General features: G+C 42.4%; 1 protein-coding gene across 3 annotated transcripts; it reads left to right on the top strand.

The window, feature by feature from the left end:
- The first annotated feature begins 731 nt into the window (after positions 1 to 731).
- Positions 732 to 23,369, top strand: LOC114139539 (centrosome and spindle pole-associated protein 1-like). Of its 3 annotated transcripts, XM_028009531.1 has the most exons (27): positions 732 to 829; positions 1,238 to 1,407; positions 2,045 to 2,117; positions 3,775 to 3,878; positions 4,401 to 4,458; positions 4,627 to 4,723; positions 5,094 to 5,151; positions 5,519 to 5,760; positions 5,864 to 5,982; positions 6,709 to 6,850; positions 6,935 to 7,031; positions 7,177 to 7,215; positions 13,775 to 13,922; positions 14,014 to 14,178; positions 17,364 to 17,476; positions 17,620 to 17,769; positions 17,850 to 17,993; positions 18,751 to 18,867; positions 18,956 to 19,022; positions 19,201 to 19,327; positions 19,703 to 19,842; positions 20,811 to 20,939; positions 21,107 to 21,147; positions 21,242 to 21,302; positions 21,814 to 21,923; positions 22,003 to 22,102; positions 22,952 to 23,369. In XM_028009531.1, exons 2-27 carry the CDS (start codon positions 1,309 to 1,311, stop codon positions 23,122 to 23,124), a joined length of 2,913 nt encoding a protein of 970 aa, XP_027865332.1. In that variant the 5' UTR covers positions 732 to 829; positions 1,238 to 1,308; the 3' UTR covers positions 23,125 to 23,369. The 3 variants fall into 3 exon arrangements, with proteins under 3 accessions (XP_027865332.1, XP_027865330.1, XP_027865331.1); XM_028009529.1 differs by lacking the exon at positions 7,177 to 7,215; XM_028009530.1 differs by lacking the exon at positions 7,177 to 7,215 and having other exon boundaries at positions 22,003 to 22,116.
- Positions 23,370 to 23,952: the final 583 nt, after the last annotated feature.

The following is a 23,952-nucleotide window of genomic DNA, read 5'->3' as shown; positions in this document are numbered from 1 at the left end:
TTTTATAGAAAACGTATGAATAATCTCAAAATGTACGTTTTTTTTCTAGCAAATTTCCAGCTTTGGAAACTCCACATTTTTTCTCGTCAATTTCTGATATTAATCTAACATTTTCTGAGCTTTATTGATGGAAGTTTATATAAAAAAAAAAGTTTTATCTGCAATAGCTCTAATGCCATCGTAAATATGGCATTAGAGCTAATGTTGCTAAAGTTCAGAAATTGCTCAAGTTAGCTAATTTAAGCCATAAACTTCCACATCTTGTGAAGCTGATGGTGGGGACAAAAACACGTGGAACAATAAAGATAATCAGATGTGTTGAGAACAATATTGTATAAGTGAAGCAACTATTTACTGAAAATCAAACTACTCAATATTACTGCTTGTACGGTGAATTTTTTAAAACATTTGGGCTGCACTGATATTGATTACAATCTACATCTTGACATGAATAGCAATATTCAATAACTGTCAAGTTATTCATATTCTGAACCAAAACCGCAACAATATATTTTTTTATTCTATGCAGAATTTTATTCGGAGGCAGTGGGATGTGCTATGTATTTTCTGCCTATCTCGTGTGTGTGTTTTTATGTGTATTATGTTTATGTGCGTTATCTTTCACGTTGTATTTTATTTTTTAACAAAATAAGCTTTTATTAAATATATTTGAAAAAGTACAAGTGGATTTAAAGAATGGGCTTTTATTTTGACAGTCGAGAGAACCTAAACCGGTAGTACTTAAATTTCCAAAACTGTTGCGCTACAGCGTAAAAGTGCAAAAGCGGCGCTAATTCGGTGAACCTCTTGAGTTCGGAGGCCGCTAAAGGTAAGCTTGCTTAAGTTTCTGGCGGTAGAAAGGCAATTCTAAAAGGGACTAAAGGAAGTTTATATTTACGAAGAATAACTTGTTGATTTATTTACCGTACAGTTCACGCTGACTCGCTTTGCTTTTGAATAAAGCTAACGGGTTAGCTAGGATAACCTTAAGCTAATTTTAAACAAACGTTCTCTTCGTTGTTATTGTTTGATACTTTAACATGTAGCTCATAATGTAGGACAGAAGAAACGACGAGCCTCGCCGTTAGACCAGGCGGCTGAACTAGCTGCTTCTCTCTGTGAAGAATGTGACGCTGTCCATTGTCGTTGCCTGACAACGGAGATTTAAAGAGACAGTAACCTCCTGAGCGCTTAAGCCCATGTAAATGCCGCTAACAAGCTCTCTTTCCATATTCAGTTTAGATCGTTATGTGAACCGAAGTGGGTGGTTGATATCCTGGCTTTCTTGAGTACTTTCTACTGAAGGAAATGGATGACGAGCTGGAGAACTTCATCAGAGAACGCAAGGCGCGAGTGGCCGAGGATAAGGCCAGTCTAGAAAAAGACCCTCCCTACATGGAAATGAGGGTATGTCTGCTACAATTGTTCCTATAAACCTGCCTCTTACATACTCTGTTGGGACATATAAAGGTTAAATTATTTAAAGGTGACGAGGACACATTTGTAACAGTACAATCGTAAATAATAGATGCTTGTTTGTGAAACACATATAGTCATGGCCAAACCTGGCAGTAACACAAATGTTGTAATTTTTGGCTTCAAAATAGTTTAACTGCTAACAATAGCTGTTTAAAAACTGGTTGAAGCACTAATATGTATCTGAGCCCTCCGCAGAACAAGCTGACATTATAACCATCACAACAAACACTAATGCTGCAGATTTTTTTTTACTACGTGGCCATGGCTGTTCTGCCCTTCCATGGGGTTGTTTTGTTTTTGACGGGTTTTTTAGGTCTGTGTGGAAAATCACTACAAGATGACAATATTGATATGTGTTCCTCCACCCTCCCACCCCCCAAGAAAAGTCAAACAAAAACTTTAAAGTTTCTTCACATCTTCCATGGTGAAATTTCACTCTTGAATTTCTCAGAATTCTCCGCTGTTTTAAGACGCTATTAAGTATATTAAATGATTATTAAATTCTATGTTATGCTTGTAAAACTTCAGCTTTAATCCAAAAGCTTCCTCTGGTTTTGACTGACAGGCAAAACCCTGCAGAGCCTACGGGTCCACCGTAAAAGAGAACATCCCTCCAAGGATTACCATCCAAGGAAAAGGTATATTTTTATTGTTATGGTACACAAAATAATAGCAAAAAAAAAAATAATGGAAACATTCAGAGAATTTAAAGGAGCAGTACTATATAAAATTGACTTTTTGAGCTTAATATCATGTTACAATGTTATTCCCTAATCAAAAACATACCTGGAGTGTTGCCTTGATTCTTTCATGCAAGTTTGAGAAGGCTTTTAATCTCCATGGCAACCATTCAGCTGCGCAAAATGCCTAGGTGGGCCTAGCTCCGCCTTCTCGGCGCTTCAGTTTCCAAGCTACTGAGCTTCTGCCTCACAGAGCATTTCTTCCTCGCAACCCCTCCACTCAGCTCCTTCAGACTAGCCAGCAGCAATTAGGAAACACCTGGTGGAACTGCTGAGCTACTTTATTCAAGCTACTTTTCAGTGCAACAATGGTAAAAACATTGTTAAATTAGAGGAGCCATGTTGTGATGACTCCCTGAAGGCGGAGCTTCAAAAAGAGCAGGAGCTTCTTAAAGAGACAGGCCCAATTTCATCCATCCATCCATCCATCCATCCATCTTCTTCCGCTTATCCGAGGTCGGGTCGCGGGGGTAGCAGCTTCAGAAGGGAGGCCCAGACTTCCCTCTCCCCGGCCACTTCTTCCAGCTCTTCCGGGGGAATCCCGAGGCGTTCCCAGGCCAGCCGAGAGACATAGTCTCTCCAGCGTGTCCTGGGTCTTCCCCGGGGCCTCCTCCCGGTGGGACGTGCCCGGAACACCTCACCAGGGAGGCGTCCAGGAGGCATCCTGACCAGATGCCCAAGCCACCTCAACTGGCTCCTCTCGATGTGAAGGAGCAGCGGCTCTACTCTGAGTCCCTCCCGGATGGCTGAGCTTCTCACCCTATCTCTAAGGGAGAGCCCAGCCACCCTACGGAGAAAACCCATTTCGGCCGCTTGTATCCGCGATCTCGTTCTTTCGGTCATGACCCAAAGCTCATGACCATAGATGAGGGTGGGAACGTAGATCGACCGGTAAATCGAGAGCTTCGCTTTTTGGCTCAGCTCTCTCTTCACCACGACGGACCGGTACAGCGCCCGCTTGACAGCAGACGCTGCGCCAATCCGCCTGTCGATCTCCCGCTCCCTTCTTCCCCCATTCGTGAACAAGATCCCGAGATACTTAAACTCCTCCACTTGGGGCAGGACACCCCCCCTGACCCGGAGAAGGCACTCTACCCTTTTCCGGCTCAAGACCATGGCCTCGGATTTGGAGGCACTGATCCCCATCCCGGCCGCTTCACACTCGGCTGCGAACCGCTCCAGCGAGAGCTGCAGATCACGATCTGATGAAGCCAAAAGGACCACATCGTCTGCGAAAAGCAGGCCCAATTTCAAGGCGATAAATTATGAAGTCAAATTTCCTTTAAGTCATGTTTGATATATAAAGCATTTTCTATAACAACTGAAGGCAACATAGTTGCTTGACTGTGTCATAAAAGAGCACTATGTGCCTGGAAGACACATAATACTGCCCTTAAAAAAGACAGGAAATCTGTCAAGTTTCTTTGGAGTTATCTCTCCTGTTTGATGAAAAAACAGTTTATATTTTTCCTAAATGGGTGAGTGGGTTGTGTTTTCAGCATAAAACCTTGCCCACAATTTGTCTCTGCTTCAAATTGCTGGGTGTGTTTGACAGACAAGAGCTGCAGCGTTGGTCTGCCGCTCGGTGCCGAGTATGAGAAGAAGAAACACCGGCTGCAACATGAACTGCGGATGGACTACAGACGCTACATGGCTCAGGTTACTGCTTCTCTCAGTCACTCAGTCACAGGTCATCCATTAATTTTCTTACATCCTTGTCCCTAGTGGGGTCAAAAGGGGTGCTGGTACCTATTTCCAGCGAACATTTTGGGCGAGAGGCAGGGTTCACCCTGGACAGGTCGCCAGTCTCACAGGGCAACACAGAAACAGACAGGACACACAACTATCCACACACACACACACCTAGGGAGAATTTAGAGAGACCAATTAACCTGACAGTCATGTTTTTGGAGTGTGGGAGGAAGCCGGAGAACCCAGAGAGAACCCACCATGCACAGGGAGAACATGCAAACTCCATGCAGAATCGAACCCAGGACCATCTTGCTACAGTGCTACCTACTGTGCAGCCCCGCACACAGGTCATGTGTCTGGGGAAAAAAATGTTACAGGATTTAGTGAATAGATTTACCTTAATGCTTCTCAAACTGGGAATCACCTGTTTTGTCTGGTATTCTTATTATTTCTGTTTGGTGAATTCTAACGACGTGGTTTCTCCTGTAGCTCCAACCTGACCTCCGAAAAAACGGGAACAGTCACTTTGTGACTGGACTTGTAATAGGTAACGAGGCTTTTCTGCTCTTTTTTTTTTAAAGCAATAACTGTAAATTGTAAACTGTAAAGGCATTTTTTCCAGAATAAAAATGTAAAATCCAATATTTCAGATATTAAATCTTGTGACTTGTTCCCTAAGAATAAAGAGTTGAGCTTGCTCTCTCTATGCATCCAGGAGCGGCCGACACAAATGAGGCTTTGCAGAGAAAGAAGGAGCGCTACAGGCAGGAGCTGCAGGAGCAGATAGCTGAGCAGCTCCGCAACAAGAAGAGGTACATCGCCCTGCAGAAGTATTCACACCTCCTCAAGTCCGTAGCATTTATCAACCACTAGCGCTTGATACAATAACATAATGCAATATCAAATTACAAAATAAACAATGAACATTACATTTTGTCAAATCATTAAGAATAATCATCATATGCTGATATATAGAGATTTTTCTCTAGCTCTAAGGTTCTTCTGCAAAGTGTTGAACCAAATGGACTCAGTATGAATGCATTAAGATCCATAGAAGTTTGTGGTTGTAAAGTGACAAAATGAACAGAATGTTTGTGTGTGGATATATTTGCATGGTGTATCCTCAGAGAATAACTGTGTGTTTGTTGAAACATGATGTGTTTGCATGTGTCGTCGTTGCAGGGAAAAGGATCTGGAGCTGAAGGTTGCTGCGACAGGAGCGAACGACCCTGAGAAACTGGTCAGCTGTCACATGATATACAGTCTGCAGTGGTACAGTCCCCAAGTGGGGGGCCATTGGGGACCATGGTCCCCCCACTTGAAAAATGCTGGCCATCCCAGAGACTCATGTTTATGTCATAGAAAGTAATACAAAGTCATCTTCTTCAACTAAGACGTAAATGTAAAACCAAACCATTATTATATAACACAATACAACACATAATTATATATAGTAATTTTTAAGCTGTGTCCTGCTAAAAAAATTTCTGGCCACCTCTATGAACATTTTCTGGTGGCGCCACTAACAGTCTGGGTTCAAATCACTCAAATCACTGCATGTTTCTTTTGAATCATTTTTGATAAATTTGTTGTCTGGCCCGCTGCAGCCGGACCGAATCAGACAGTTGGGTCTGAGCAGGAGGGAAGGTCCTGCTATGACTGAGCCTTCAGCGACCGCAGCGAGCGGCTCGTCATCCAGAACCACAGCCAGTGTGGAGGGAGCTGCCGTCAGAGGGAGGGACATCCCAGATGCTGCCTTCCAGTCCCCTCTGCTGGAGTACAGCTCCGCTCTGGGCCTGAGGGAAGGACATCTATCTCCCAGCAGCCAGCACAGCAGCCTGACACACAGGTATAACAGGAACTTCATTGGACTCCTTCACAATAAAAGCTTGGTCTTTATCAATGTTTCTTGTTATGATGCTCTAACTCACTGTCTGTCTGGGTTCTTCCAGAATCAACGCCTTCCTCCCTCAGCCGCCCTCTTCACTAAGGGAAGCTTACAGAACCCCATATGGAGAACCCCATCAGTACTACGGAAACAGGAACCTGCTTGACCCAAATATGGGCTATTGTAAGTGCTGCTCTCTCTTTCTGCACTGCAGGACACTTAAAGGGGCAGTATTATGTTAAATCAACTTTTTTGAGCTTTATATCATGTTATAATATTAATCCCTCATCAAAAACATTCCTGGAGTGTTACCTAGATTCTTACATGCATGTTTGAAAAATCCTTTAATGCAAAAGGATTTCTCAAAGTTCAACAGTGCAAAATCCTCAAACAGGATTTTTCACAGTTGAATGGAAACTATTCAACTGTGTGAAACGCCTGTGTGGACCTGGCTCCGCCTATCAGGGCCAAGCTCCTCCTCTGAGCCTTTTACTTTTATGTCTTTGCCACTCCTATTTGCCAATATACTGCAATATGTTGAATATATTTTGAGTAATTATTTGATTTTTTAATATTTTAATTTAAGAAAACCAAGTTATAACACTGATAATTTAAGTTACAGAATTTTATGCACAAACCTATTTTTAACTATAAAGGGATAGAATTTGATACAGTATGGAACCTTATAGAACTGTTTTAAATAGATAATCTATTTGTTTGTCTGTTCCTCCTGTCAGTCACATCATTTAAACAGAATCTCTGAACCTTTGGAATAGAAAAATTGGTTTCTGAATTGAAAATCATTTCTGCATTGAATTGTGACCCTAAAAATCTGAATCAAGTCGACACTGAAAGACTCTGGTTATCTCTAGTTTTAGGCTCAACCCAGCATCTCCAATCTCTTCCCAGATGGACATTTTCCTTCTCCCAATGCAAAGATCCCCACGTCCTATTGGAATGTGCCACCAGGGGGAGCTGTGCCCAGCCAGTTGGAGAACCACAGTCCTCAAAGCCAGCATAGCGGCTACAGTTTTCCAGAGCCTCCGTTACAGTAAGTGCATTAAGGTGTGATAGAACCTCAGAAAGAACACAATCCCCGACTCTAGTCATTGTTTTTGTGAAACGGTTCTGGCAGGTGCCGCAGTGAATCTGCCGTTGCAGACTTTCCCTCAGAGAGGTCCAGGTGCTCCAGGGAAAGGATTCTGAGCTACAGAGATGCTCTGAAACAACAGGTAGGGGGAAATCTATCCAAATATACTACAGAGTCCATTTTTTCCTCTCTGATTAGGATGGTGCGTTAGTGTCACCATCACCCAGTTGGATCATCATGGTTGGGATGTTTATGTGCTCATTACATAGTGTGTGATATGTTGACAGGAAGATTGCAGGAGTGGGAGCAACATTCCTTCCACCAAGGTAAAATGGATTTAGATAAGGATAGATGACAGAGGAAAGTTGTCTCCTTAGAGCCTGTTTTATTAGCCAATAGAAATATTTGAGATCTTTTCCCTCATTTAGATGTTTAATATCCCAGATCCACTTCAATCCTATCTTCATACCGCTTACTTTCCCTAGAAATGAAGTACTGGTCCATGCTCTTCCAGTTTACTTCTCAGATCAGATTTATTGTTGCCTGACCTGTTTGGTGGAGCAAATTCCCTTTTAGATAGAAAAGATGTTTGTTCCATTATCCTTAAGTGCAAACAATGAAATCTGTTGGATCAGATCAACTGCCAGGAATGGTGGTGGCTTAAACTAGCATGTAGGGTAGCATTACCTTAATCCACTCAGTAGGTTAACGTTAGTCAAAATCAGCTAAAAATCTGGCATTAGCAAAAAAGTGTGTGTAAGTGTAAGCCAACACTATCATGTTGGCTTACACTAGAATGTTGGGAAACATTAACTTAGATCAGTGGTCCCCAACCCCCGGGCCGCGGACCGGTACCAGTCCGTAGACCAATTGGTACCGGGCTGCGCAAGAAACAATTAAATATTTCCGTTTTATGTATTATTTGAGTCTGGAGGATCTTTTATTTTGAAAACCCTTTAACCGGATTCTCTCGGTTACGCCAACATTGAGCCATAAGCAGCAAAATGAGTCAGAAACAGATCAGATTCTTTGGAAAGTTTCTTTGAAGGGGAAAAGGCCCAGAGAAGAGACAGGAGAATGGATTTATCCTGGTAGGTGATTCCCACATTCCAAGCTCTGCATGATCTGGTGACCAGCTGTTAATGAGGCAATGAAGGTTCAAACTGATTCTCCACTAGAGACCATGAGCATCCTGAGCATAAGCAACACTTCTGGTGTCATTGTCTCTCATCACTCCCAGATGGACCGTCTGGTTACAGAGAAACGAGCTCAGGGCTCCATTAGTCATTATCGTGAGTTAAAATTTTCACAAAAGTAAAATGTTTGTTTTTGTGGCGCATCTGTATCTTATTTTGAAGGGATATGTAAACGTTACCATAGCGACCAGAGTCAGAGAGCGTTAGGGCAGTGGTCGAGACGAGAGGAGTAGAGCTTGTGAGTTTTATGTCTGGTTCACGGCAGGATTTAAGGATTATCGGCCGATTTTCCAAACCTCAGTGACCACAGAGCCGATAAAAGTCCAACAGGTTCGATCATTTCTTGTGTCCAGCCACACGGCAGGAGCAACACACCACAGAACCGATTCCACTCACCAACATCCTGATTCCAGAAGAAAATCCAGTAAAACCCCCAACATACCAAACGTAAATTTAGAATAATCAAACATGGATGACAATGTAGAAGCAGCAGTGATTGTTTGTGGCTCATTTTAAGCTATAAAAGACGAAACAAAAAGAAAAGGCGTTTGATAAAAGACGGTGGGATCAGCCGCTCTATTTGCTGCTCTATGATTTGGAGGCGAGTTGTGTTTTTTGGTAGTTAACATTTTTAACTGAATAAACATAACCACATATGATAAACATATATAAAAATGACCGTTATATATAGTAATAAACATTTCCATATATTACCTCCGATGTCCACCGGACTCTCAGTTGCCATGTCAACTGTTTGGGATTCCCTCCGTTCTTACGTCACCACACTTTCTGATTGGCTACCTGTCACATTCAACAGGCTGCGATAAAAAGGCCAAGACAATGTTGAATATGCCTGATTTTAGTTCAGACATGTTCAACACACCACCATGTAACACATCACACACTGCAGGACGTTGTAAGATTGTGGTAAAGGGAAAATCGGGGCGAAAAAGAAAAGGCTTTATCTTCTTTTAGCTGGAACACCAACATGCAGAAGCATTATCTGACGGTTCCAGGCCGCAGCAAAATTGCAAAGTCTTGACCGGTCCGCGGTAATAAAAAGGTTGGGGACCACAGCAATATTTGGTCAAACTAACCCAACCTATGACCCAACAGCTTCTACCCAGAAATTGGGTTATGAAAATAACCCAAACATTTAGTTTTACTTTGAAGATATTTTTAAGTCAAGTATGATTCAAAATTGTAAACCTGATAGAACGATAAAAACCTACTTAAATTAATGGTTTTAATATTCTATTGTCAATCTAAACTTAATATTTAACTATTAAAATCCCTGTTTTAATCCCCAGCCTCCTGAAATATAAACTTCCGACGTCCGTCATGATTAATCATTTCTATGATATAGATCTATATCATAGATAAAAGATCATCTGAGATTATGAATGCTTCCATCTCAAAGCATCAGGTATTCAACAAGCAACTCTTTGACCGTTAGCACTTTGACCTTAGGACTCTCTTTTGCAACAATTTTTAAGATGGAAAAGCTTTTAGCAGCCACCCTGTTTTTTCCCTTATCTTTTGGCGCCGGATACCTGATAACCACCGGAGTGAGGAAACTTGTCAAGACACTATTTCCTGGTGTCAAATTTGATATAAGTAGTTCTCAAGACGACAGCATGGAATATGATGTTTATCTTTTCAATGGGAAGCAAACGACACTGGATGGAGAAAACTCACAGCAAACAGAGTTTTCAGAAGAAGATACTCTTGAAGATACGACTGTAGTACAGAACATCTCCAATCTTTCTAAATGCTGTGACTTATCAGGCCATTCTGGGAGTTTTCAAAGAGTTCAGTCTGAAAACTCAACTTTGGAGAAAAAGGCATTTGAAGACATGACTCATGTAGAGACTGCCCTTTTAGGGAACAATTTATCTAATTTTCCCAAAGAAGAAACTTCCCCGGTTGGGGAAGTTTACAATGAAAAGACGGTCGAGTCTAACAAGTCAACCACTGCTTTAACAAAAGCAGCTTCAGAAGATTGGACCCATGTAGATAAATCTCTCCCAGGGATCGATTTCTCTGAGCCCAAAGAACAAACTTCCCCGGCTGGGGAAGTTAGCAGTGAAAAGAAGCAAACTTCAGAGGTTGAGTCTTTGGATCTAACAAAATCGCCATTTAAAGACATGACCCATATCTTAAGAGAAAATTATCGCAAATCTCACAAGGTCCAAAGAACCATCTTACCCGGGTGCAACATTTGCAACGAGAAGGAAAGACGTCGCGCAGAAATGAGGAAACGTTCGCGCAGACGTCACACAAAAAAATCTTGTTGCACCACATTTTGAACGACTGCTTGTTACATCTGTCACGCTGCTCCTGATTTCGTCTTGGTCCAGTCTGTTGTCCAGATGAACACTGAGGTGTTCATTTTGTCCAACAACCATCACTTCTTCTCCCATCTAAAAACTCAACCTCTGCTTTAACAAAAGCAGCTTTAGAAGACTGGACCCAGGAAGAGAAATCTGTCCCAGGAAACGATTTCTCTGATCCCAAAGAACAAACTTCCCTGGCTGGGGAAGTTCGCAGTGAAAAGAAGCAAACTTCAGAGGTTGAGTCTAATGACTCAACCTCTTTAACAAAAGCAGAGGTTGAGTTTTTAGATGGGAGAAGAAGTGATGGTTGTTGAACAATATGAACCCCTCAGTGTTCATCTGGACAACAGACTGGACCAAGATACGTCTTTGGATCTTGGGAGATTTGATGGAAATTGGGTTTGATTTAATCTTGTTCCTCCTGAAATCAGCAATCATCTCCTTTGTTCTCTGGTGCTCAACCTCTGCTTTGTGATTGCATTGTTGCCTTGCAGAAAATAAAGTCTTGGGTTTGAATCCCGGCCTGGTTCTTTATGCATGGGGTTTGCATGTTCTCCATGTGCATTAATGGGTTCTCTCCGGGTGCTCCGGCTTCCTCCCACAGTACAAAAAGGTTTTGTCCACACTAGATAATAAATGGATGATGGAAAAAAAAGATTTAACTAGTTTATATTAATTATTATTATTATTATAGGTAATAATAATAATAGCAATATTAATATAAATATATTAGTATGTTAATCAATATACAATTAATGATATAAAATATAATTAATATGATACTTAGTAATTTAGTAATTATTATATTGCTAAGTACTATACTAAAATGATTCTAATAAACTATAATTATTGTTAATAACAATAATAAATAATTATCAGTATAATAAATAATAATAATTAGTATTATTTATATTGATAATTATTATTACAATTGATAATGATAGTAGTAATATAACATAAAGTTATTATATTTTAATATTGTTATTATGTTACTGTTTTTTAATAATAATATTAATATTGCCACACACAAAAAAAACAGAATATGCAGTCCATTACAGTTTTATGTTTGTATGGCTTGATGTTTATTTGCCATTATTAATAAGTGATCAATGTGGTAGATTAGCTACCACTCTACTGGTGATCTGTCAGAGTTTAAGTTGCCTTTTTTATTTTCTAACTGAACTGAAACACACAGGACTGACATGACGCCGCCATGTGGACGTAGCTCAGTCCTCCAACAACCACACTGATATTAGCTGTGTCCGAATTCAGGGTCTGCATCCTTATTATTATTATTATTATTATTATTATTATTATTGCATCAAAATGTCAATACAATGTATAGAATGGGGGAAAACAAAAAAATCCCTGGGGTTACAAGGAATAAAAACAATAGAAAGTATAATACAAGGAGCACAAACGGAAATAAGACAATGTTTCAGGAAATACAGTTAAAGAGTTTTGGGGCTTCAAGAGTCTTTACAGCTTTGGGATTGGTAGAGATCTGTATAGTTACTGCATAGTGTTGTAATTCAGATAAAAAGGCTTTTTGCCAGAAGATTTGCATTTATGAATATGAAATTTAACTAGAATTAACAATAGATTAATTACATAAAATTGATTCTTATTAGGCCAATTACGTCATAGTGTGGCGACAAGGCCTGTTTGAATGCGCCTTACCAGAGGGGCCGCTTTTCATTGGCTGATGCACATTTTACGTGGTCGCGTGCGTGGCCGTCTCACAAACACCGTTAGCTTCCCGTTAGCTAAGTACAGCATAAAGGCAGAACTGATACAACTTCTACACCTTGAAGCCTGTCTGCTACACAGTCTTACGTTAGCTAAACAGATCAATATTCAATGTGTTTGTATCTGACATACACTAAAGATTTTTATTTTAGCAGAAAAGGTTTTGGATTAAACTGTTACTCATGTTAGCCACGTTAGCACCAAGTACAGCTAGTCAATCAACCATCGCTGTGTTCAGGGAAGCGCTGATTAATAATTGAGAAATAAATATCAAGCCTGGAAACTTGATATTGTAACAGACTGAATGTTATGTTTTTAACGTAATCTTTGCTCGTCTTGCGGGGAGCAGGCGGTTGCCACGGTAACAGGTGTGCTTACACTACAAAGAGAGAGAGAGAGAGTAAAAAGGTAGGAGTGGTTTTGAGTTGTGAGTTCTGTCTTATAATAGTCTCTCAATTGCAGGTACCTGTAAAATTCATGTTTATCTAAATTATACTTCTCCCTCATTTTTCGAAAACTCTCCAGCTGCCCGTCTTCCTGTTTCCCAGTCAGGAAAAACCCAACAGGCTGCGATGAAAGGGCCAAGACAATGTTGAATATGATTTTAGTTCGGGCATATTCAACACACCACCACGTAACACACCACACACTGCAGGACGTTGTAAGATTGTCGTAAAGGGAAAAGCGGGGGGGGGGACTTTTCTTTTTCTTAGCTGCAACACCAACATGCAGAAGCATTATCTGACGGTCCCGGGCCGCAGCATAATTGCAAAGTCTTGACCGGTCCGCGGTAATAAAAAGGTTAGAGACCACTGACTTAGATCATTCCCTAAGTCAACTTTAACTTTTGAGTCAAAATTAGCTAATGCTAGCACAAGTGCTATCACTATCCTGTCGTTGTACACTAGCATAATGGTTAATATTAACTTAATCCTTTCAGAAGTCAACTTTAGGTTACGAGTCAAAATTAGCCAAAAGTTAACATTGCCTTAAATGCTATTTTATCAAATTGCCGAGTCAATTTTCTGTCAAGTCATGTTTGCTATATACAGCATTATAACAACTGAAGATAACAGTTTCTTCATTGAGCTATAAAATAGCAACATGTGCCTGAAGAATACACAATATCCCCTAATTCAGAGTAGCATCTTAAAATCCTCTGATTTTGTCTTTCCTGCTAACCCACCAACATGGAACTGAAATAGTCAAGCTGTGTAGAAACTAAAGAAAATGGAGTAAAAAAACCATATATATATTTTTCTTTTTAGATTGTTCTCCAATATCCCACCGGTAATAATCCAAATTTATAGTATTCAATTGTTGGTGTATAGACAATGGACACAGTGTCAGAGGTGGTTTGAAAGCTGACTTCAGATGTTTGACTATGTCTGAAATGGAAGAAGTGTTAAGTGTTGGAGGAAAGACCCAACATGTTTCATCCTACAATACATTTCATGACAGATTTTAGTGTTGGGTTTTTTTTAATGCTCAAAAACATCAGACGATTGTTCCGTCTAAATTCTGCGTGAGACTCGAGGAAGACGGAAGAAGTGTGTGATGCTGCCCTTTGTCGTGTTGCGTAACGGAGTCGTGCCGTGCTGCAGATCCAGGAGCAACAGGAGCGCCGGCGTCTGGAGAGGGAGGAGAGGGAGCGATTGGAGGCCCAGCTGGAGGCCGACATGAAAAACCACGAGCCCTGGGGGAGAGGCGGGGGAGGAGCTCCTCTGAGGGACACCATGGGCAATCTCATCGGTGGGTCCTGATTTCTTCTCTGTTTTTGTGAGAAAAAAAAAAGTATGAGGAAGTTCCCATTGATCCTCACGTGGGTTTTCCATCGGCCCAGCCGACCTCAAGCAGATGCACAAGCTGAACGAAGAGGCTTACATCAACCCGGAGCTGTGGCAGAGGAGAGCCACGGCTGCCATGACGACCCGCCTGGCAGAGCAGCCTCACCCCGCCGCCAGGGTCACACAGAGCAGCAGCTACGACTCTGCTGACAGGCTGCCTGGTAGATATCCTCCTTCCTGTTTACCTGCTTTTCTAACCGATTCCTTTAACACACCAGGATTCTATGAGTCTCAAGTTGTAGTAAGGCGTATGACATTAAATGATATTATTCCAGTTGATGAAAATCAGTGCTTTATTATTTTGTTTTCCATAGATCTCTGAGATGTTTTTCCCCAGTTTAGCTTTTGGTTTACATTGATATCAACTCAGATTCCTAGTATCTGTGTTTCTGTGACAAATATGTGCAAAACTGTGTTTATATATGCATCCATCCATCCATCTTCTTCCGCTTATCCGAGGTCGGGTCGCGGGGGTAGCAGCTTCAGAAGGGAGGCCCAGACTTCCCTCTCCCCAGCCACTTCTTCCAGCTCCTCCGGGGGAATCCCGAGGCGTTCCCAGGCCAGCCGAGAGACATAGTCCCTCCAGCGTGTCCTGGGTCTTCCCCGGGGCCTCCTCCCGGTGGGACGTGCCCGGAACACCTCACCAGGGAGGCGTCCAGGAGGCATCCTGACCAGATGCCCAAGCCACCTCAACTGGCTCCTCTCGATGTGAAGGAGCAGCGGCTCTACTCTGAGTCCCTCCCGGATGACTGAGCTTCTCACCCTATCTCTAAGGGAGAGCCCAGCCACCCTACGGAGAAAACCCATTTCGGCCGCTTGAATCCGCGATCTCGTTCTTTCGGTCATGACCCAAAGCTCATGACCATAGATGAGGGTGGGAACGTAGATCGACCGGTAAATCGAGAGCTTCGCTTTTTGGCTCAGCTCTCTCTTCACCACGACGGACCGGTACAGCGCCCGCTTGACAGCAGACGCTGCGCCAATCCGCCTGTCGATCTCCCGCTCCCTTCTTCCCCCATTCGTGAACAAGATCCCGAGATACTTAAACTCCTCCACTTGGGGCAGGACACCCCCCCTGACCCGGAGAAGGCACTCTACCCTTTTCCGGCTCAAGACCATGGCCTCGGATTTGGAGGCACTGATCCCCATCCCGGCCGCTTCACACTCGGCTGCGAACCGATCCAGCGAGAGCTGCAGATCACGATCTGATGAAGCCAAAAGGACCACATCGTCTGCGAAAAGCAGAGATGAGATCCTGAGGCCACCAAATCGGATCCCCTCAACACCTTGGCTGCGCCTAGAAATTCTGTCCATGAAAGTGATGAACAGAATCGGTGACAAAGGGCAGCCCTGGCGGAGTCCAACTCTCACCGGAAACGAGCCCGACTTACTGCCGGCAATGCGGACCAGACTCTGACACCGGTCATACAGGGACCTGACAGCCCGTATCAAAGGGCCCGGTACCCCATACTCCCGGAGAACCCCCCACAGGGCTCCCCGAGGGACACGGTCGAACGCCTTCTCCAAGTCCACAAAACACATGTAGACTGGTTGGGCGAACTCCCATGCACCCTCCAGGACCCTGCTGAGGGTGTAGAGCTGGTCCAGTGTTCCACGACCAGGACGAAAACCACACTGCTCTTCCTGAATCCGAGGTTCGACTATCCGACGGACCCTCCTCTCCAGGACCCCTGAATAGACCTTGCCAGGGAGGCTTAAGAGTGTGACCCCTCTATAATTGGAGCACACCCTCCGGTCCCCCTTTTTGAACAGGGGGACCACCACCCCAGTCTGCCAATCCAGGGGAACTGCCCCCGATGTCCATGCGATATTGCAGAGTCGCGTGAACCAACACAACCCTACAACATCCAGAGCCTTAAGGAACTCCGGGCGGATCTCATCCACCCCCGGGGCCTTGCCACCGAGGAGCTTTTTAACCACCTCGGCGACCTCGCCCCCAGAGATTGGAGAGCCCAACTCAGAGTCCCCAGGCTCCGCTTCCTCAGTGGAAGGCATGTTGGTGGGATTGAGGAGGTCTTCGAAGTACTCTGCCCACCGGCCCACAACGTCCCGAGTAGAGGTCAGCAGCACACCATCCCCACTATAAACAGTGTTGGTGCTGCACCGCTTCCCCCCCCTGAGACGCCGGATGGTGGACCAGAATCGCCTCGAAGCCGTGCGGAAGTCTTTCTCCATGGCCTCTCCAAACTCCTCCCACACCCGAGTTTTTGCCTCAGCAACCGCCCGAGCCGCATTATGTGTTTATATAATGTTGGAAAAACATAATTTTGCTATTGCGGTGTTTCTGTTAAATAAGAAACTAACCGCAACTAAAATCACACATGAATAAGTTTGTCCACACGACAAGTAATAGTCACACATCATCCTCCAACTACTTCCTGTCGACGTCTTCTTCGTGGTTTGTGCCAGTGGCAGCATCCGGTTGTTGATCATGTGACACGTGTGAAAAATCTTGTTTTCGTTGCAGATTTGAGAAGCAAAACAATGTTGATATGGCAAAAAACCCCCCCAAAAAACAGCTCACTGTAGCGGCAAAACTTTTTATTGAAAAATTACAGTTTCTTTTCCAAATTTGAAAGCTAATTTATTTTGTAATGTCAAATTGTGCAATTATATGATGAATGAAAATGTAGCTAATGTAGCACAGATTGACAACCGTGTTGAAAGAGGGAAAACCTTTTTTGCCATCAGGAGGTCACGACAGAAAATGACTCTGGATCCAGATTTTTGCGAAAAGTCAGGCTTTTAAATTCTGCCGTCTTAAAATGGTTGATCAGCTGATGAACGGCCTATTTCAGTTTGTTTGTTTTTTTTGCAACAAAAAGGTTACTCAGATTTTGTTTCACTCCCATTTCTGCCTTTTGAAGCTCTTCCTAGAACCATCGTAAGGTTCATAATGTGACTTCTTGCTCATTTTCAACTCTTGTCTACTCAGTCCAATCATAAAGTCAATTGGACAAATTTTTGTGTACTGTAAGTTTTAGATTGGTAAAACATTGGGTATCTAAGGAAACCCAGACGACTGATTATTGGTTCATAAATGTTAAAAGAAAAGAGGGGTCTAGTTTTAGTACAGTGTGTGTATACCATGTTGATAGTAAAGTAAGAGCAGGCTTTACAGAAAGTAAAATCTAAGCAAGAAAGTTCCAAAACCTCATAATGAAGGTCAAATTATATTCAAAAACGTATTTGGTGAAATCATGCTGTTGCAACGTTTACCAGCTAAACTCTGATCTTTAAACTCTGTACTGCTGTGACATTTCTTTGTCCTCTGGTCTGCGTATAGAACATAAACTATCTTCATTCTTCGCCTCGTTTTTCCCAGGCTTCACTCATGTCCAGACCTCCCAGTTTGCCAGAGGTAAAGTTTTTGCCAGCCAGCCCAGTGAGCTCCAGCTCCAGGAACAGGACAAGTACAAAGCTTATCTCAAGCAGCAGGTAACGGCTTTCTGAAATACTAAAATAAATAAAATACTCCAACACAGTTGGAAAAGTAGTCCTGCCCTTTCTAAAAACCATAACCAGCAAACTGAGCAGTTTACGTCCTGTGGATCTCACTGGCGGTACGCCGTTACTCTTAGATTGACGAGAAAATGCGTAAAAAAGCAGAGGAGAGGGAACGGATGAGACTGGAGGAGGAGAAGGAGGAGAGAAGGCTGGCGGAGCAGAGGGCCCACATCCAGCGGGAGTACGAGGAGGAGCAGGAGAGGAAGAAACGGAAAGAAATGGAGGTGAGGGGCCCCGCGGTGTCCGTCCTGTCTGTCCGTCCTGTCCTGGCGCGTCTCTCTCTAAATGTGACGCTGTCTCACAGCAAAAGGCCAAGAACGAGGAGCTGATCCAGCTGGCCGAACAGAGGAGGAAGGAAGCGGAGAGGAAGAAGAAGGAGGCGGAAGAGAAGGAGCGCGCCGATCTGAGGAGGCAGTATGAGCGAGAGAGGCAGGCCAGAGTGGCCGAGGTCAGTTTGTGTCATTCAGCCCATCAACTTCCTGCACCTCTAAAGCTAAACGCTCTTACGGTTTCAACAAGGAGGAGGAAATATGGATGTGTTTTATCGTTTCCATGATGTCTCTGAGCATTCCTCTGCTTTAGCAAGGAAAAGATGACACTGGCTTATAAAAAACTAATTTTTGGAAGTCGTCTGTTTTTTTCAACTGAATTATTTTGCTCCGCTGAATCCAAAAACAACATCCATTTTTCTCCATCAGCTCAGATTTTTATTCTAATTTGATTTACAGAAATTCAATCTTCTGACTAATTGATGACATTTTTGTGACATCAGTTCATTTCCATTAAATTTGCTCGTCCAAAACGGTTTTAGGAGAAACAAAATTGTTTTCTAGCAAAGTGTATTAATTAAATGCTACAAACTTGGATTTCTGTAAATTGAATAATAAACACTGATAAGAGTAAGTCCATGTGAATTGAACGTTACGTCTCCATTTCCTCTCTGGAGTCTCTCCTCCTGCTCGTCACTCATTGATCCAGATTGGCAGGAAACCGATCCAGATGTGAGAACAAGTCGTGAATTTTGATGCTCATGTTGCTCCATAGTTCAGAAAGTCGACCTGATGGAGCAAAACCAATGTGGTTTTTGGATTCAGCTCATCAACATGACGCTAAAACAGTTGGAAAACCCTTGACCAGTGTAATCCAGTGGACGATCTGAGCGTGTCAGTCAGAATTCGGGCTAGTTCTCATCTGAATGTGTTTAGGTGCAGAGAGAGCCTTCTCCTCCTATCCCGACCCTGCAGAGGAAACACGGGCGATGCCTGCAGCACGCCTCCCGACCCGCCACTGTCCACTCCCACACCTCCACCTCTCCCCTGTCTGTGAGTAACACACAGAGGACCATTTCCTATATAAAGAAGAGTTAAACGGGGTTTTCTTATTTCTACCTTTGTATTTATTTTTTTACAGGAGCGATTGTCATCAGGTCTTCAGTCCCCTCCTGTTCCCGCTCGTAGGAACCAGCTCAGAGCTGCAGGTGCGGTAACCCTTTGAAAACCCGTTCAGCTCCAGCAGAGACCTGGTTTGTTTGCTGGGTTCATTCTACCTCCACTGTCTTACTTTTCTTCAAACACCCACTCAGTGTGTGGTTTTTATCCAGAGATCCAGGCTCAGCACTGAGATGAGTTAGTTAGACAGAATGTTCTGGGTTTCAGGAGACCACCGCGACCTGTTCAGTGAGCTGTCGGCGTTGCGTCGGCAGCTCCGCAGCGAACAGAAACGCCTGGAGAGCGATCTGCAGCGGGGGAACTTGGAGGAGCCGGACTCGCCCGTGAATATCAGGTCAGACCAAATCAGAGCCGCTGCTTCTTCTGCCGAGACCAAAGGATGTTCACTCAGTCATCTGAAAACTGAGACGGTGCCGTCCCACAACTGCAGTCCCTTGTGTATTGCTGTGTGGGATTCCCGCAATCTAGAAAATTTTGCTGCGCAAACCCAAAAGAGCAAATCATAAACATTTGTTCTGCTAACGCTATGTATGCTAAGTTTGGTTATGCACTGCATAAGTCTTAAGTCTTTCTGATGACCTTGTGACCCTTTACTAACCATTCGTTCAGAGACAAAGTTAGTGTGCAGATCCTTTTAGTTGCTCAACATTTCCAGAATAATAGAACTGGACTGGAATTGAATGTTGACAACTTCTCTTCATCTGTCCAGAGATCGGGAGCGTCCGGCGGTGGACGTGTTCGACATGGCTCGGCTCAGGCTCCAGGCTCCGGTCCGAAGGCCAAACTCCCGAAACACAGAGCCCAGAAATCTACTGCGTATCCATGACTCCCTTCAGCTGAAATACACAGGTACTAAATGGTCATGGCTGATGTTTGGCAGTGGTGGGCACCGCTAGCTAAAAAGTTAGCTGCACTAAACCCAAAACACTAATCATTAGTTCTGCTATTGCTACACCATTAAGGTAATTAGTTGAAGCTAATGTTAAAGCGCTACACCAACAAGGTATTTAGTTGAAGCTAATGCTAAAGTGCTACGCCAACAAGGTATTTAGTTGAAGCTAATGCTAAAGTGCTACACCAACAAGGTATTTAGTTGAAGCTAATGCTAAAGTGCTACACTAACAAGGTATTTAGTTGAAGTCAATGCTAAATGCCACACCATTAAGGTAATTAGTTGAAGCTAATGCTAAAGTGCTACACTAACAAGGTATTTAGTTGAAGTCAATGCTAAATGCCACACCATTAAGGTAATTAGTTGAAGCTAATGCTAAAGTGCTACACTAACAAGGTATTTAGTTGAAGTCAATGCTAAATGCCACACCATTAAGGTATTTAGTTGAAGCTAATGCTAAAGCACCAACTTCAACCATGTTGATTCACACCTCCAAACCTCTGGAACAAACATGTAAATTTCCAGATTTGATTGTATTCAGTTATTTTCTTAGATAATGTATTTGTGTTTTACATGTTGCTCTCTACTGTTGAAATAAATAGCGTGAAGAGAGGAAGTGGAACTGCTGCATAAATTGTTTTCACCCATTTCAAAATAAGAGAATGAATATAAACATCATTCATCAAAGCTTCAACACAAATGTCAAACTTTATCCAACTGAAAGCATATAAAACAGACGAGTAACTTAATGCTTTAGAATTTGTCCAGAAAAGTAAATTTAGGGTAAGCTAAGTAAGCTAAACATTTGCAACGTTAGCTAAAGCACTAAACAAAAAAATTAGCTCTGCTTTTAGCGGATTAGTGGAAGTGTGCCCACCACTGTCCTAGTGGAAACCACAGTAACTGGTCTGCGTGTCTGAGGCAGACAGAGAGTCGAGGGCGGGTTCTGGAGAGGACGCCAAACTGGAGGAAGTGGGCGTGGCCAGTACGAGGAGGCGGGACTACAGAGACTCCTATCATCACCACAGCAGCCACAGATCTACTGTCCAGGATGGTATCAACGTTTACATTATGATTTCATTTCCTCACCAGTCATTTCCTGGGAACAAAATTGAGGCCTTACTTCTTCAGAAAATCACTGCCGTAGAAACGCATCACTCAGCTTTAATTCAGTAAAGTTTGTCTGAAGGTGAAAATCTAACCTACATGTTTCATTTCCAGATTATTTAGACCTGTCTCCACCTGAGCAAAACGACTATCTGGTGAGAAATTATGCTTTTCAAAATAAATTATGAAACTTTGTAGCATTTTTGGAGGTGATTTGTGACCAATGGTGTGTGTTTGTGTGTGTTACAGAGGAGTGTGAGCAGTGCATCCAGAAGAGGTTTCCTGCTTGAGTCTGAGAGCGCTTTCATGGGTAGGACAATGCAGCAGACTGTTAATGAATGCCGTCTCTAGTGTTTGTTTGCAGCAATTCTCTCATTTTAAACAGCTTTTTCTTCTCCTCTTTGTTCTGAATTGATACTTAAACGGTATTAAGTGTCTATTTCTGAAGCGTTAACTATCAAAACGATCACATATAGACTCAATCAACCAGATCAGTTCATTTTACAAAACTTTATTAGTCCTAAAGGGAAATTAAATATACGTTAAATATATATTTTTTTCATACCAGATCTGATTTTCAATTTTTATAGATTTGTTGTTCTTGCTTTCTTTAAAAAAAAAATCACAAATGACAAAAACCACATTTAAAAAAAAAAAAAAAAAAAATTCAATTCAATTGATAAAATCGATTTACCACCTCACCCTAATAACACGTCTGTCAAGCACAGGAAAGCAAAGCTAATATTTACTCTGTAAGGTTTTGGTACAGAATTCCATTTGCTTTTTTCCGTTTTTATTCCGATCCTGCTTGTTGTGTCCAGACCCCCTGGGCGGGGCTTCTCCGGTGCCCCCAACTCCAGAGCAGGACAGGATCTGTCAGCCGTCGGCCAGGGAGAGGAGGAGACTGGCCAAGCAGGCACAGCGCCCCCAGGTGACCATCATCTGCACCTGCATGACTCTTCGCTTTACAGTCCGTCTCTTGACTTTTCTGCTCGTCTTGTAACCTCCAGGAACGAGCTGCTTCCGTTCAGAGGAGTTACCCCGACCCTTCAGGTGGCAGGCTGAACCTGGAGGAGGCAGGAAGTGAGGTCAGGAGCCGGAACAGGACAGGTCAGCTGATGCAGGGTGTCTGCGCATCCTTAAAAAGTCTTAAATTCATGAATCTAAAAGTAAGGCCTTAAAATGCCTCAAATGTTTGTGGCAGGACTATTTCATCTCATATATTTCATGTATCTGATTTCTCTAGAACAAACACCTTCATTTACCTTTTTAGGTAGACGTTTGAGATGCGTGCAGACATCTTTATTATGTTCTTTGATTTGAGGCTAATGCTAACTAGATGCATAATAGATTAAGAATTTAATGATGGCACTTGACTAAATGTAATGTTTCAATTGTCAATTCTATGTTAATTCTTTGTGTTTTGGTGTTTTTATGATGTAAAGCCCTTTGAAATGCCTTGTTGCTGAAATTGGCTATACAAATAAAATTTGATTGATTTAATAATATACCCCTACTAGGTAGCGTGCTAGTTAGCTAGCTTGTTTTGTATCTATCATGCGTATGTGTAAATTTATTGACGGTGCCTGGACTACGTTTGTTTTCACCATCAACCCATACGAGACTAGGTGCGTTCTGTGAAAAAAATTAAGAATTATGGTGCTATGGAGGTTAAGGCTACCAATATACAGTGTAACACAGCACGATCCTTATTTACAGATCTTTTGGTCTTAAATTTCATTCATGGTGGCATTAAAAAGTCTTATATTAAAAGTCTGACATTTTTTAACAAACCAAAAAGTATTTTTGAAAGTTTTCAGAGAATGTTGAACAAACATTTCCACCATACTAAAAAAAAAAAAACAAAGTCAAACATACATTCTGGGACGTTGTGTTGCAACAGGAACCGTGTTTTCCTGCCCGTTTCTTGAGCCGCTGCCTGCTTGTTTCTCTCTGCAGAACCTCTGGATGGGTCGGGCGACGAGTCCTCCCCTCTTCAGTCGTCTCCTCTCAGTCTGAACCGTGAGAGCTCCGAGGAAACCGTCACCACAGACTCCTGGATCGGACCAGGAAAGTCGGACGCACTGAAAAGTTTGGACCTAGCGTCCAGGAGGAAGCGGCAGGCTACATAGGGTCGTGTCCTGGACGTGGCCGCTTCATGGTCTCATTTTTTTTTATTTTTATATATATATAGTTTTATTTTAATGTTTTGCTTTTTGACCAGAGGATGTGCTTGTCTGAAACCTCCTGTCAGATTCACCTCTGAATCTGACAGGCCAACGTTTTGCTGTTTGGATCAAACATTACGTGTTGGTGCGTGTTTTAAACGTTTTTACTGGATAAATTATGCTTGAAATTAAATCTATTTTATATATTACCCTGTTTTCACTATTTCTTTTTTTTTAGGAATAATCATGTCATGCAACATTTAAATTTTCATGTGCTAAGAACTGCGGGACAATTACAGAGAGCATCCATTTAGATTATCTGAGATTTCTCTCCAAATCTAGACTGCATTGCATACATGCTGTACACAAACGGAAGTAAGTATATTTTCTTGTGCTGATTTTTAAAAAAAAATCCTAATCTAATTAACAGTCTCTGAATTTTATAGTTTTATATTAATAGCGACAGACAGAATACCAGCCATGATTGTCATTGCTTTTCATTACATGACACTCAAAAACTTTTTTTCCCACATTGTCTTAATGGGATATTTGTGTGTGGAATTTTGAAGAAAGAAATTTACTTCATACAATTTTTGTAAAATGCAGGAATAATGTCGCACTGTGAATATTTGTGAAAGGAAAAAAAAAGAAAACTAGATCATTAAACTGGACCTTTGCTGTTCAACTAATCAAGTTTCTGATATGGTTCAGGATTATTAAATGTATTAGATAGATTTTTAAAAAATGATTTATTTACCTGAGGCCTCCGTTTGTGCTGAATCATTCCCTTTC

This window comes from Xiphophorus couchianus, chromosome 23 (assembly GCF_001444195.1).
Source record: "Xiphophorus couchianus chromosome 23, X_couchianus-1.0, whole genome shotgun sequence".
In the NCBI taxonomy this organism is placed as follows: Eukaryota; Metazoa; Chordata; class Actinopteri; order Cyprinodontiformes; family Poeciliidae; genus Xiphophorus; species Xiphophorus couchianus.
This window is presented reverse-complemented; position numbering and strand designations above follow the sequence as displayed.

Excerpts from the sequence above, each read along its gene's own strand:
- LOC114139539 (XM_028009531.1), top strand. The coding sequence starts at position 1,309 with ATGGATGACGAGCTGGAGAACTTCATCAGAGAACGCAAGGCGCGAGTG. Across the intron at positions 2,118-3,774 it reads GATTACCATCCAAGGAAAAG|ACAAGAGCTGCAGCGTTGGT; the intron begins GTATATTTTTAT and ends TGTGTTTGACAG. Across the intron at positions 4,724-5,093 it reads CAGCTCCGCAACAAGAAGAG|GGAAAAGGATCTGGAGCTGA; the intron begins GTACATCGCCCT and ends TCGTCGTTGCAG.